Source organism: Corylus avellana, chromosome 10 (assembly GCF_965113065.1).
Source record: "Corylus avellana chromosome 10, dhCorAvel1.hap1.2, whole genome shotgun sequence".
In the NCBI taxonomy this organism is placed as follows: Eukaryota; Viridiplantae; Streptophyta; class Magnoliopsida; order Fagales; family Betulaceae; genus Corylus; species Corylus avellana.
In genome coordinates, this window is record NC_142499.1 from 20,774,272 (window position 1) to 20,787,998 (window position 13,727).

General features: G+C 36.5%; 2 protein-coding genes and 1 pseudogene across 3 annotated transcripts; 1 reads left to right on the forward strand and 2 right to left on the reverse strand.

Annotated features, from left to right (window-relative positions):
- Nucleotides 1-450: 450 nt before the first annotated feature.
- On the forward strand, nucleotides 451-2,082 carry LOC132162458 (protein NUCLEAR FUSION DEFECTIVE 4-like; annotated as a pseudogene).
- A 727-nt stretch (nucleotides 2,083-2,809) lies between these two features.
- LOC132161687 (Reticulon family protein) lies at nucleotides 2,810-5,947 on the reverse strand. 2 transcript variants are annotated; one of them, XM_059571861.2, is made up of 4 exons: nucleotides 5,460-5,947; nucleotides 5,001-5,181; nucleotides 3,641-3,852; nucleotides 2,810-3,480 (listed from the first exon to the last, which is right to left on the reverse strand). In XM_059571861.2, exons 1-4 carry the CDS (start codon nucleotides 5,524-5,526, stop codon nucleotides 3,311-3,313), a joined length of 630 nt encoding a protein of 209 aa, XP_059427844.1. In that variant the 5' UTR covers nucleotides 5,527-5,947; the 3' UTR covers nucleotides 2,810-3,310. The 2 variants fall into 2 exon arrangements, with proteins under 2 accessions (XP_059427844.1, XP_059427845.1); XM_059571862.2 differs by having other exon boundaries at nucleotides 5,456-5,947.
- A 1,278-nt stretch (nucleotides 5,948-7,225) lies between these two features.
- LOC132162558 (Josephin family protein) lies at nucleotides 7,226-12,429 on the reverse strand. Its single transcript, XM_059572804.2, has 2 exons — nucleotides 12,033-12,429; nucleotides 7,226-8,041 (listed from the first exon to the last, which is right to left on the reverse strand). Exons 1-2 carry the CDS (start codon nucleotides 12,273-12,275, stop codon nucleotides 7,415-7,417), a joined length of 870 nt encoding a protein of 289 aa, XP_059428787.1. The 5' UTR covers nucleotides 12,276-12,429; the 3' UTR covers nucleotides 7,226-7,414.
- Nucleotides 12,430-13,727: the final 1,298 nt, after the last annotated feature.

Here is a 13,727-nt window from a genome sequence, read left to right on the forward strand (position 1 = left end):
AAAAATTAAAATGAGACTTGCCACCTAGGATTTATATGGCCAAAACATAAACTTTTTAATGCAACCAAACATTTATGAGATGGCATAGCTGAACATTCTCAACTGTTGGTTGACAACCCTAGCTCCCACGTGGCCCAAGTGTACTTAAGTTGCTAATTAAGATAATGTTTTCTTGTAATAAATGAAATTTTAAACATTATGAACTAATTCTCAAAAATTTAGTATTATAATACTTTTGATATTTTAAACATTTATGAAACCATTTAAACATTTGTCACTGACTATATATAGTCTCGCGGTTTATTAATTTCCTCAAAATCTTGCGTTATCTGTTCTTATTCCACATCCCCGTCGGGCCGTCACTGATCAAACCCAACTCACCCCCTACCTCCTCGAGCTGATAATGACAAACAACTTCCCCTACTTGCCCGGAAATATTTTACTTTTGCAATGCAAGTGTTACGGGGAAGATGGTTCGCGGTTTTTGCATCCATGCCAACCATGCTTGGCGCCAGTGCAGCTTATCTTTACGCAATATACTCCAAGCAGCTAAAATACTCTCTTGGCTATCATCAAACAACAATCAGTTTGATGGGATGCTGGAAAGATTTTGGAGCAAATATTGGGATTCTGTCAGGTCTCATGCATAGCTAAGGTATCCCCAACTTGGCTTGTGCTGGTTATAGGCGCGATAATGAATTTTGGAGGATACTTCTTGATCTGGGTAGCTGTCAGCCTGTCACAGGAAAAAATGAAAAATCGCTAAGCCAAATTAAGGTGTGGCAGATGTGCATTTACATTTTCATCTAAGCGAATTCACAAAACTTTGCAAATACTGGAGCTCTTACCACATGTATCAAAAACTTTCCTGAAAATAGAGGCATTTTGTTGGGATTGTTGAAGGGTTTCGTGGCACTGAATGGAGCTATCATGTCCCAACTTGACTTAGCCATCTACGGAAACTCTGTGCCATGCCAGTGTCTCTTATTCTTCTAATAGCGTGGTTTCCGGCAGCGCTATCCATGGTGTTCGTATCCACGATTCGGACCATCGAGTTTGTAAGGAAACCCACGAACGAGCTCAGAGTCTTCTATCATTTCCTCTACGCGTCAATTGTTCTCGCAATATTTCTCATGGCTATGACTCTCATTCCGAAACTGGTTAGTTTCTCCCACGCACCCTATGCTAGCTGGAAGTTTTGCTGTGATTTCTTTTATGCTCTTTGTTCCTCTCTTGATTGTAATTCGTGAAGAGCGGAACAAAGAGCATAAAAGAAACAACATGAATATATCAATCCTCCAACTGAGGTAACTGCACAAGCAATTCAGCCAACAGAGGTAACCTCTACAAACCAAGAACAGAACCCGGAGACATCAGGTTTCGCGAACATGTCGATTCTATTCATCGCAACCCTATGTGGAGTGGGGTCAAGTTCGACAGCAATTGACAACTTGGGGCATATAGGAGAGTCCTTGGGATATCCATATTCAACTGTAAGCTCCTTCGTATCGCTCCTCAGCAGGTGGAATTATTTTGGAAGGGTCTTCGCTGGGTTTGTATCTGAAAGCCTCCTTGCTAGATACAAAATCCCCCGACCCCTTATGTTGACTCTGATGCTGCTTTTGGCGTGCGTTGGCCACCTGCTCATTGCCATCCCGGCCCCTGGATCTGTCTATGTGGCATTTGTTATGATTGGGTTCTCCCTTGGTGCACAAGCAACATTGCTTTGTGCCATAATTTCGGAGCTTTTCAGCCTCGAGTATTATTCTATATTGTTCAACTGTGCACAATTAGCGCGCAACTCCAATTGGGTCGTATATACTCAATGTGAAGGTCACTGGCTTGCTTTACGACACAGAGGCATTGAAGCAGCTAGCAAAGAAGGGCATTGATAGGTCATCGGTGAAGCAGTTGACCTGCATTGGTTATGAGTGTTATAGATTACCTTTCATCATTATGGCTGCTGTTACTTTCTTTGGAGCTCTTATTTCTTTGATTTTGGTAGCGAGGGCGCGTGAATTTTACAAGAGTGACATATATAAGAATTACTCCAGAGAGGCATCAACGACTGAGACTCCCTAAAGATAAAAATCGAGAAAAGCTGGATAGGTAATCTAGTAACAAATAACCCATTGAGAGAACTTTTTATTGGGTTTTCTGTGATTATTTTATTAGCAATGTATCCTGCTTCCGAATCTATGTTTATTTCAGCTTGCAATTCTCAATTCCTGTTAGCTGGATCCAATGTTCTATTGAGTTTAGACACCAAAGTGGTTTCTAATTTGCCTTTCGGATGTTAACTAGACACTCTCCTTAATTATCTTTTGTTAGCTGTTAAACATGTTTCGGTATTATTGACGAGCGTTTTTGGTTAGTTGTTTTAAAAACATAAACATGAAAATACATAAAAACAGGAAACAGGTTTTTATGATACTTGTAAGTCAGTTTCAAACCCACAGAAAATACATGAGAGAACTTTTACACAAACAAATTGCAGGCTTCTGACAAATACCTTTTTATTTCTTTTTTTTTTTTTTTTTTGAAAATGACATGCAATTTACAGAAGAATATATAGCTTTAACAACAATATTTGGTATACATTACTATAAGAAATTGTAGGCCTACATATGTAGATGTCTTTGGCTCTTTAGTTATTAAAGCCTAAAGGGTCTTCATTTTTCTTTTATCTCAAGGTTCTAGCCGCAACAAGAGAGAGTAAGAAAAATAACTCTTTTAAAGTCTAGGGTTTGAGTTTTTTTCACCATCTTTTTTGTACTCTATATGTATTTTGTTAGTGGATTTCCCCCTTTTTATTTTTTATTTTTATCTCCATTTATGCACAATAATGTATTGTATAATTTGTATGCCTACTCTTTTAGAAGCTAATTCCATATTTGCATTGCATCATCTCAAAGGAGCAGAAACAATTCTTTGAAGATACACCACATCCCTATCCTTAATTGGAAATAACATTAACATGAAGTTCAAACACGATGGCAGTGGTTGTGTAAAATGTTCCTCGAGATAAGATTATACAACTTGTATCAAAATAGTTCTCAATGTTTCTCATCAATTCTTTAGTCAGAATCTAAAAGCTCTACCAGGAAAATAAACATGCAAGGGAAGAAATCATTTTGAAGAAAAAAAAAAAAAAAAGAACAAAAATTTACAATCCCCCAACACCCCCTATCACACCCGTAGCACTCCCATGACCCAGCAGTGAAAAGGAAAAAAAAAATCCAGAACAAAGAAGAAAGGAAAATGTTGTAGAAAGAAAAGAAAAAAAAAAAGTTGAGGGAAAAGAAAAGAATCAGCTCAACTTTTTCTGCTCCAAAATCCATTTCTGGAGTCTGCTGATATACTCCCCATCTAATTTCACATATAACAGCTGCAATTTCTTGTATGCCCCAATGACACATTTATCTATATGATCTTCAAACCTATCATAGAGTGCTGGAATTGTAAGAATGACTACAAAGCCTGCAAGGGAGGAAATCACAAGAATGACTTAACTCTTGAAATTATCTTTTTCCATATATAAGGAAAGGTCATATGTCTTAATTATGTTTTTTTTTTTTTTTTTTGGGGGGGGTTGTAAAATGTCTTAATTATATTTAATCAAATGACAGAAACAACTTACAGGTGTAGCCCAAGGTAATGAAATCAGTCAAGCCGCCAAGAAAATAAATCAGCCACAGATATGCAGCTACTTTGAAGAACAACCTTGAATCCTTGCCCAGGGCAATATCATGGGATACTGAGAGCAACGTATTGACACGCAGGCGGATGAAAGTTGCCGCTTCATTTACCATTTCTTCCGACAGGTGCAATTCTGGTAGAGGTGGAGCAGGTCTGCTCAGAAGAAAGACAAGGGCAATTGAGTGGCAAGTTTTAACAAATTGACAACAAAGGAAATTCTATATTTAATCAGCATGGAGAGCAATATGTGCTATTGAGGACGACAGAACTAATAATAGCTACTAAAACAAAATGGTCTATGATCCAACTTTTTCCATGTAATAATATTGCAGCAATGGCATCAAAAATTGTATATGAGAAAATAGCATATCATCGACAGAAGAACCATGTCTGCCATCGTCGTGTCATCATTCTAAATTCTATGCCTACATCTTGTGCATGGACCTTAAAAGTCCTTAATGCTTGATACCTCTTTTGATTTCAAGTACCTTGCTTCTTTATTAATGTACCAAGGAAAAAAGCAGGCAACTAAACTCAAAGGAGACAATTTACAAGGAAGCACCAAGACTTGTCATCCTGTGTACTCATAATCTAGAAGATCATATGGGACACCTCAAGAGCAACCATAGCTCTAAAGCGCACCCATAATACATCCTAGAAATTCAATTTTCAGAAACTTATCATTAAAATGCTTATTGATTTCCTAGCATAGGACTCCGTTCATTAATCAGATGGATCACAGTCCCAACATATACTTGCGCTCATCTCCTTCAAGAATGACGATAAGTAAATTTAGTTTTGACAGGCAAAAGGAAGCCATAGTAATGGCTGATGCTTCAATAGCATTGCAAAGTATTGAGTCCAAGAAAATGTGGATTCAAAATTAAAAGACATCTTTCACATAAAAACAGAGCTAGTTCACAACTATGCATAAACTTCCAACCATTTAACAAGGGACATGATATATAAGCCATTAATAGCCCTCAAAATGCACATTCTAAGAAAAACATAAACTTGACACATAACACATTATCTAAGGAAACCAAGATATGTAACAGGAAGGAATTGCAGAAACAGAACGAACATAATAACGTTTTAACAAGAGAGGAAGCACTAACTAACTAACTAAAATACTTAATTGCCATAAACTTCCTCGGAAAGAGCCGACAGAAACCATCCATGGATACTTTATTCAATACTTATTCAATTGGTTGGAGCATTCCTTTGTTTCAGCTTGAATTAAGAGTTGGGGGTGGGGGGATCAAACTGCAGTTTAGAAAGCACAAATTCTTTGTATGTACCTGTTGAGAATCGCCGCGGATTTGGCCCAAAGAAAGAGAATAGCAGCGAGAAGCAAGAAAACACTTGAGACAAGCGACAACAGGGTATAACCAGATCTCTCAAACACCAGCCAAACAGCAAGAGTTACTAGTAATATTCTCACTGTCACATTCTTCCGCTTCCATAGTATCACATCTGCAACTGTTTTAACAAATGCTAAACATTAATTTCATAACCCCCCTGGATCCTAAATCCAGTGAAATTGGATCAAAGATCGTCAAAATATCCACTCGCATTCATGATCTTAACAGTGCTAAAATACATGCTGAAAATCCAAAGGAACTTCCCAATAGATATCTAATCAAAGAATTAATCTAAAAAAAGCAAACTTCCGATGTTGGGTTTTCCCAAATAATAAGATTGAATATCAAACTAAACAAAAAGAAAAGCCATGATCCACAAGTGAGAAACTCACATACCAAGACCTCCTCCAAGAATCTCATGGACACTTCTTTGCCTGTTAAACAAACGATCCGATGAGCCCATTTGAAAAGGAACTGAAAATAGAAACTTGAATCCAGCTGAGATCTTAAGAACCCAAAAAGGAAAAACAGCTAGCTTTGTGATGATCTTGAGGAAAAAGCAAAGCAATGGGTCCTCTTAGCCTTCTATCCCACCTTCACTGTATATATATATATATCAGAGCCCTACGACTATGAATATAGGATATACATAGATGACTGTTAACAGGTGGGGTTGGCGGTCTCAGATTCCAGCCTAAAAGCATCATGCCACTCAAATGCTTTTCTAGCTTTTCTTGCCTTCTTCTTTGGTTTTTCTTCCAAAATATACAAAAACTAATTATAGGGATATTGATATCGTAGTATTTGTTAGTTCAATTTCTAGAATATTCAAATATTCACAACCCACACGAACAGAGAGATTTGAATATAAAGACATTTTATTCCACGAGAGTGTCTGACTGCTGAACTGCTGCGCATGTTGGTTCGCTTTTTCTTAGCTTCCATTATTTCAATGGGGTGAACTTTGGAGGGTATTCTTGTCATTTTTGAAGGGTATCTTGGTCCACTAGAGTAAGTCCATATGATCATCTGAGACTGAGGCGCATTATTTGTTGCCCTTTAAGAGGGAATTCATGATTTATGGAGGCTATTTTTGGGCATTTACTACCAATGTAACAGTTGTTGGCCGGTTAATACCTCGGTCTATTACGGTCATTTAACGTAGTGAGGAAAAAGAATTAAAAGAACAAGGTCGCAATTCTTTGTAAGCCATAATATTTTAATCTTTAATTCTTTTTTATTCTTTTCTTTTGAGGGAAATTATTTTTTCGATTGTACCAAACTCATCCTTGGGATATCAAAAGCATATTAGAGATTTATGTGATTAGCTATTTTTCCAAAATAATTCCTACAAGAAATTGTTAGATGCATGATCCACGTCGCAATCCATAACCTATTGACACATGATATAACCTATTGCTTGTTGAATCCATAACCTGCTGACACATGATATAATTGATGACTAATACTACTATAAAATTATATTTTTGGCCCTAAAATCAAAAATCTAAATCTAAATAAATAAATAAAACAATTTATTACTTATCAAAAATATAAATAAATAAAAAAGAGACTACCCTTCAACTAAGAAAGAATTGCCTTCCATTAAAAGGAGGTAGCAGACTGCTTGGTGAGAAGCAAATCTCCTTAAAGATTAAGGCCCTCTCCCGATAAATGAGAAGCAGTTGACCACTTGTCGCCGGTAAGGAGTGATCAACTAGCTCTCATGGGAGGAAAGGTCACCTTCCCAATGCTGTTCTTTTTTTTTTTTTTTTGAATTTAGAAATAAAACCATAATTTTATAATATGTCACCAGCCATGCCAATCATCAATCGACAATTGGTTGTAACAAATCCACTTGTACATTTAACGGTATTTGTCAAATGGCTAACATCAGTCATCAAAGATCGTTTTGAACAAAAACCTTTCCCTTGCTGTAAGATACTTTTAATACTCGATAATTATTTTCTTACAATTAATAACTCGATAGATTAAATAAGTATTTTTTTTCCTTCATTTGATTCAAACGAAGGAAACCCAACTATATTTTGTAGAAACAACCAAAAACGGCACGATCCTTTTCCAAATCTCCCAACGAGAAGCATAAATGAAAGTCAATAAGCAAGGGGGGGAAGGAAAAAAAAAAAAAAAAGATTATCCAAGGGGCAAAAGCCGAGGTGGTTTCTTAAAGGTTTTCACAATGTTCTTTGCGACTTGCAAAGTATAATCAAAGGTGTATAGTGCACAGTTCAATGAGCTCGTGCCAAGGATCTGAGTTTCACCGTGTAACCGACAAGGAATATTGACCTCTCAACAACTCGACAAAAATCTGAAAAAATAACTATTTCCTCTTATTGAATCATTTCTTTACTGTTCTGACCCTCGTTTTGTGGGGTGTTGGTTTCAGCAGTAGCAGTGGCGGTGACGGTGGCAGTGGCGGTGACGGTAGCAGCCGCAGGGGCCGGTAAAGAATCTATCAGGCTGGCGGCTATTGCAGCCTTCAAGTCCTCGTCTTCCATCTCCGAAAACATTTCGGATTCCCTAGACAAAAGAAATGGATCAGAAGGTTGTTGACTCTGATTGATGCTTTGAGGAGGAGCCTGTGTTGGGTTGCAAGATTTAGTAATCCTCTCAGCATCTTCAGGTGACAGCCATTGCCCGTAACCATTGGAAGCTTCAGAGGACGACATCGGACATTCTTTTGGGAAGTTTCCCCTCACCAGGAAAATGCTCCACCCGAAGCCTTTCAGAGAGTCCAGATAGGCTGAAAGGTAAAATTTGGAAAGGTGCTGCGGGGCTGCATAGAGACTGTCAAAGTTATACCATTCTCCGTTCACTTTCCTAATGCAGAACCAATGATCCTGCAAGTGACAGATAAATGCATTTTCCAGCTCAGGGTCAACCTGGGCATGCTCAGCAACTGGAGAATCAAAGGGTATCACTTGCAAATCCCACACCTCCAAAGCCTTTTGTAACACCTGCAAGGAAAACTTTCCACTTGGTCATTTCAAGAATATGTTGAAAAAACATTTGTCATGAAGCAATAACGATGGTGGAAAAGAATACAGGTGTACATATTTTTTGTTTTTGCCCAGTCCAAAGTAAAGCTAAATAAAAATAGATCACTGCCTAAGACTAATCATAAGAGAGGACGCCAATCCTCGAACAAAACAAACTCACTGAAAAACCATTGAGGCTCAATGAGTGCATGAGAAAAATGTACACCGTAAAACACATCAAATTGTGTGACACCCCAATCCCACATTGAAATGATGAATTACCTATATAGAGTGGGTGGATTTTAGAGTGCTAAGTCTCACATTAGTTTCTTATTAGCTAAGATTGAGCTTTATAAGTGATTTCAGGGAGTTTCAATTTCAATTGCAACTTCATTAGTCCTTTTGAAGTGATATAGTTACTTTGATTTTTTTGTATCAATGGTGTATGCAGTTTGGGGTTTAGCGCATGAAAGACATAGAGCTCATACCAAAAGTCAAGTTGGATTTTTTTGTAACAATGGTGTATTGCAGTTTGGGGTTTAGCGCATGAAAGATATAGAGCTCATACCAAAAGTTAAGTCAGACGATCTCATGCTAGGCTTTGCTCAACTCCTAGCCCTGATCAATCCCAAAAACATAAAACCCCACATAACTCGTCTATTACATTTCGATATCTCGGGCAGAAGAATACATACAGAATTTTCAAATTTGAATATATAGAGCAAGATTTTTTTTTCTTTAGGCAGAATATTGAACAAGCTAAATGAGTAAAGATGAGGATAGAACCTTAAAAAGCACCCCAAGAAATGAGCTAAATTCAGGGAGAGGGACCTGAGCTGGATCAAATTAGACCAAATTAACGCTAGGGTTTAAGCCTAAGGTCAGAATTTCAGTCTTGTCGTTTCACACTTTTTGGCTTTGTCTTTGCAAAACATATCAGTGATTCATTCAGCACGTTAACATAAATAATAATTTTATTTACAATCCACTCTCCTACTTATTTAGAATTTTTCTTTTTACAAGTAATTGCAAGTTTATTAAAAATGCGCAAAAGGCACAACCCAAGCACATAAGATGTTTACAATAAAAACACCTAACTAGAAGAAGAAAGATTTAGAATCCTACTTGTTGAGAATTACTTGAGAATAGTTTCAAAATGAAGTTAGCCAACAACCTAATATTATCTACCTCCCTTCTTGTTTGCAGTCCTCGCCACCTCTAATAAACATAACTGGCTCAGTCTATCATAAGCAAAGATATCATAACATATATACCAAAATAAGAACAATGCCACTTTTATGATTACAATAACCCCAGTTAGCTGGACAATAAAACAAGGAAATCCAACATTGAACAGAATTCCAAGTATTCAACCCAATAAGGCAATCAAATTGTGCATACATATTTGCAGATCAAGAAACTATAAGATTTTGAAGTAACTTTAACAAAACCAAATTTATGCAGCATACTGCAAGTTGGCCAACTCATTGTCTCATAGCAGGACCAAATTGGTTGACGATGATAATTAGTTTGGTAATCGAGAAGAAGCTCCATAAGCATAATTGAGTATAGCCCAGTAACCACATTATACGATACTTATCCCACTTCACCTAAACCATGCATGAAGTTACTTATAGAGCTCTTTAAAATGATTAAAATAGACATAACAATAGCATACAATGATAAATGGGCAGTAATGCTTCAACCGGTCTGACAAACAACTTGACCAAGCCACACCGTGCCTCTTGGGGGGTGAGAGCTAATTTCAGGCCCATATTTTAAGGCACACAAATTAAAATGCAAGCTAAGCTCATGTAATCCCTGGAATTCTGTACACCGTAATCCTAATAATAGTTTAGGTGTCAACATGGAACCTATGACCTTGGTATATTGGGTAAGCCTGACACATACAAGAATAGAAAAGAGAAGAGATTTACTAGAAACAAACTCTGGTTAGTGCTTCGTGCTTGCATTGTGTTCAGGCTGATCTTATTCTTGTCAATCTGGACGAACTTGCACCCCTATATCTGATCATCCTGCTGTCATATCACTATAAGGTTTACAGGACCAATTGTTTGACATAATTGAGTAAAAAAAATAAAAAAACTGGCCAGGGCATATTTTCCACCTCCATATGGAATGCCCAGAGTGTACACAACGGAATAATGGCTTTTCTTCAGATCAAGTCCTGACAACCAATGTCAGTAAAGGCAAAAGGTCAAAGCCAGTTTGCCTTCCACAGGGTAGAGCACAAAAAGAATGAACTTCAATATATACTAAAGTGGGAAAAAAAAAAAAAAAAAAAAAAAAATTGTATCATCTAATTTAGAAGGTTCAACATGACTGAACATCACCAAGGCATCATCACTACATTTCCAACTATGCCACTGCTCTTGAATCGCATATTAAAACCTGCATGCATATCCATTTGGAAAGTAGATCATGCGATTGCTAGCACCTAGTAATAATCAGGCCAATCATAAAATGGTTTTAAACATGCCTATGTAGAGCAATATTCAATCAAAGCGTACTTGCCACCCACAAATTATGGTAGCTAAATTATTCAATTCATATATATTCCCTCACGAGCAAGATCACGTCCCTCATTACGAGTTTGTGTGTGTGTATAGATATATACCGAAACTAGTTAACTAAATGATAATGAGCAAAAGTAATGTTCCAAATGCAACTATTGTCAGTAAACAACAAGCTTATCAAAACAGGTGCTAGGGGTACATACCCAAAACAAATCCAGTCAAGGCACATCAGCTGGGCCAAAATGAGCATAGTTTAAATTGGCCTCCAGTTGATTTGAAAAAAGCCACCTTTTTCATCAGGCGTTTAAGAACAAAATGACTGCACCACTCCTATGGGTATTTTTTAATTGGTAGTTATAAATTCGAGAAGCATTAAATAAATGATTGACTGAATGCCAAAGGTTTAGTTTTTTTCATAGCAATAACCAATACCACTATGATTGATCTCTAGGGAAAAAGACAAGGAAATAGGAAAACCCTACTAAAAAAATTGACAGGAGGATAGACTCTCAACTTGTCAACATATCCACTATAGGCAGAGAAAACCGAGGAAAAAGAATCAAGGCCTTGAACATCAAATTATTCATTTATTTGGAGCCCAATAAATGCTAAAGAGTAAGCCCCCCCCACACACACATAAGTGGGACCGGCACTAATTATTGGACCCAGAGCCCTATAAATAAGACCTCCATTCAGAGTAAGTTACCAATTCAATTTTGCTTAGATTAGTTGCTTTAAACCATCGTGCAAAGCTAGGGCTTCTATAATGAAAACAACACAGAACATATAATATTTATGTTATTTCTTCCTCGTTTCCCTCCACAGTCCACTCCACACATCAAAGAATGTCATACCATAGAGCAAATAAATAAATCGCAAACACATCCTTCTAATTAAATCCCAAATTATTAAATGTTCATTGATTCTTTTTACCAATTCTTTCCAACTATTTCGGCATCAACCACAAGGAACATAAAAAGAAAAAGAAAAAAACAAGCAAATTTGAGCACTTCTCCATAAATAGAACAAACTTAAACCTAAATTCCGTAACTCCTAAGCTAAACTGAATGCAAGTACTCGAAATAGCCTTTGGTTCATTTTTCTAAAATCAAAGACACAAATTTCCAAAATTCCAATTGTCTCTATATAGCTTCCCTCTATTTCACAGAAACCAAATTATAAGTTAACAATTATCCCAAAAGCTTAAAAAATCATAAATTTAATTATTTAATTAACGTTTTTACACCAACTCCCCCTCAACATATAGAAATATTAAAACTGAATAAGATGTACAATGTGTAGTCAGGATTCGTACTCACACTACTTCTCTAATACCATATAAATTACCAGTGTTCCCAATAACTTAACTGGTAGTAAAGAAATAGTAAATTTAATAGTTTAATTAATATTCCAAAGGAAGAAAGAAATGGAACCTGGATACTGAAATCGCCGTCCAAGGAGACATTGTGGGACTCGGCGGAGAGGAAGTCGCCGGAGGAGGCGCCGCCCTGGATCATCACCTGGCGCTCCTTGCTGTCGAGATCGGACGCCACCGCCGCCAAATCGAACTCAGAGAAGAACGGCCCCTGCAGCACCGTGTTCACACAATGCACCGCGCACAGCTTCGACTCTTGTACCTCGTGGTACAACATCCCCCCATTGCTCGCCCCCTCCATTTCCAATCTCTTTCCCGCAGACCAAAACGACGAAACTGAGTCGCTGAAAAAAATAGAAAACCCTAGATTCTGAAAAGTCTATCTATTTCTGTGTCTCCGTGTGTGTTTGTAGTCTCTCTCTCTCTCTCTCTCTCTTTCTCTGTGTGTGTGTATATAGAAGATGATGAGGGAAAGAGAAGCGAGGAATATCGGTTATTTAAGTCTTTGCTTGGACGTTATGAGTCACCACGTGCAAAGAACTGTCCGCCACGTGTCTGACAAACTAAACGGCAGGCCGTTGGTCACGTTCAAATATACTTGTTGAAGCGACTCGTAGTTTCGCCGTGAAAGATTTCTGATAACGCAAACGAAGAAGAGTGTTCCAAGAATTTAAAAATCGGTTTTAGTCGACGCAATATACTTACGAATGATTTTACCTCTCCTTTCACTTTACGCTCGGTTGAAAACACGTCACCCAAGTTGCATATTAAAACTTGAGAAAACCTTTGCTTCATTGAAAAGTTTGTTTTTTTGCTATTTTAATCTTAGGTGGTGTGGTCTATTTTAAAAAATTAGAGACATGTTTGGTTTCATTAAAAAGTTCATTTTTTGGCAATTTTAATCCCAAGTGACATGACTCATTTTCCATAAATCTATTAATTTATTGTTTAAAATTTATTAATTTTAAAATGGGTCATGCCTCCTAGTATTAAAATGGCCAAAAGATGAATTTTTTAATGAAGTCAGGCATTTCTCTTAAAATTAATAGATTCTAAACAGTAAATTAATAGATTTCTGAAAAATGAGTCATGCCACTTAGGATTAAAATTGTCAAAAGATAGACTTTTTAATAAAGCCAAGCATTTCTCTTAAAACTTTTGACAGAAAACGTCGTTTTATTTATTTATTTATTTATTTATTATTATTATTATTATAAGGGGCACGTGTCAATATTATTATTAGTATTGATATGGCATTTTGATGGTTTTCGGTCAAAATTTTAAATAAAAATTCAAATTGAAAAGTTATTTATCATTTATGCTTACCATTTAAGTTACTTTTTAAATTCTACATAGCTTAATGCAAATCGGTGCAACCACAAGACTTTCAGGCTATGTTTGGCAATGGAATGGACTTAGGAAGTGGATTGGTATTGTAGCAGATTTGATTAATATGAGAGAAAAAAGTAATAATGTTTTATATAAAAAAGTGAAAAAAAAAAAAAAAAAAAAAAAAAAAAAAAATTGTTTTGTAGTAATTTTTTTTATTTGAATAATAATAAAAAAATGATTGATTTAATGTAAAAATTAAAAATGTTGAAGTTAATTTTAAGAGGAAAAGTGTAAAAAAAAAAATTTTGGGTTTTGGATCATGGGTCCTCTTTCCAATACGGCCTCTTGCCAAACATAACCTCATTTTTCGTATAGTTTATCTATGAAGGAAATAGAGACTATTTTTGGGTGGACTTCGAAG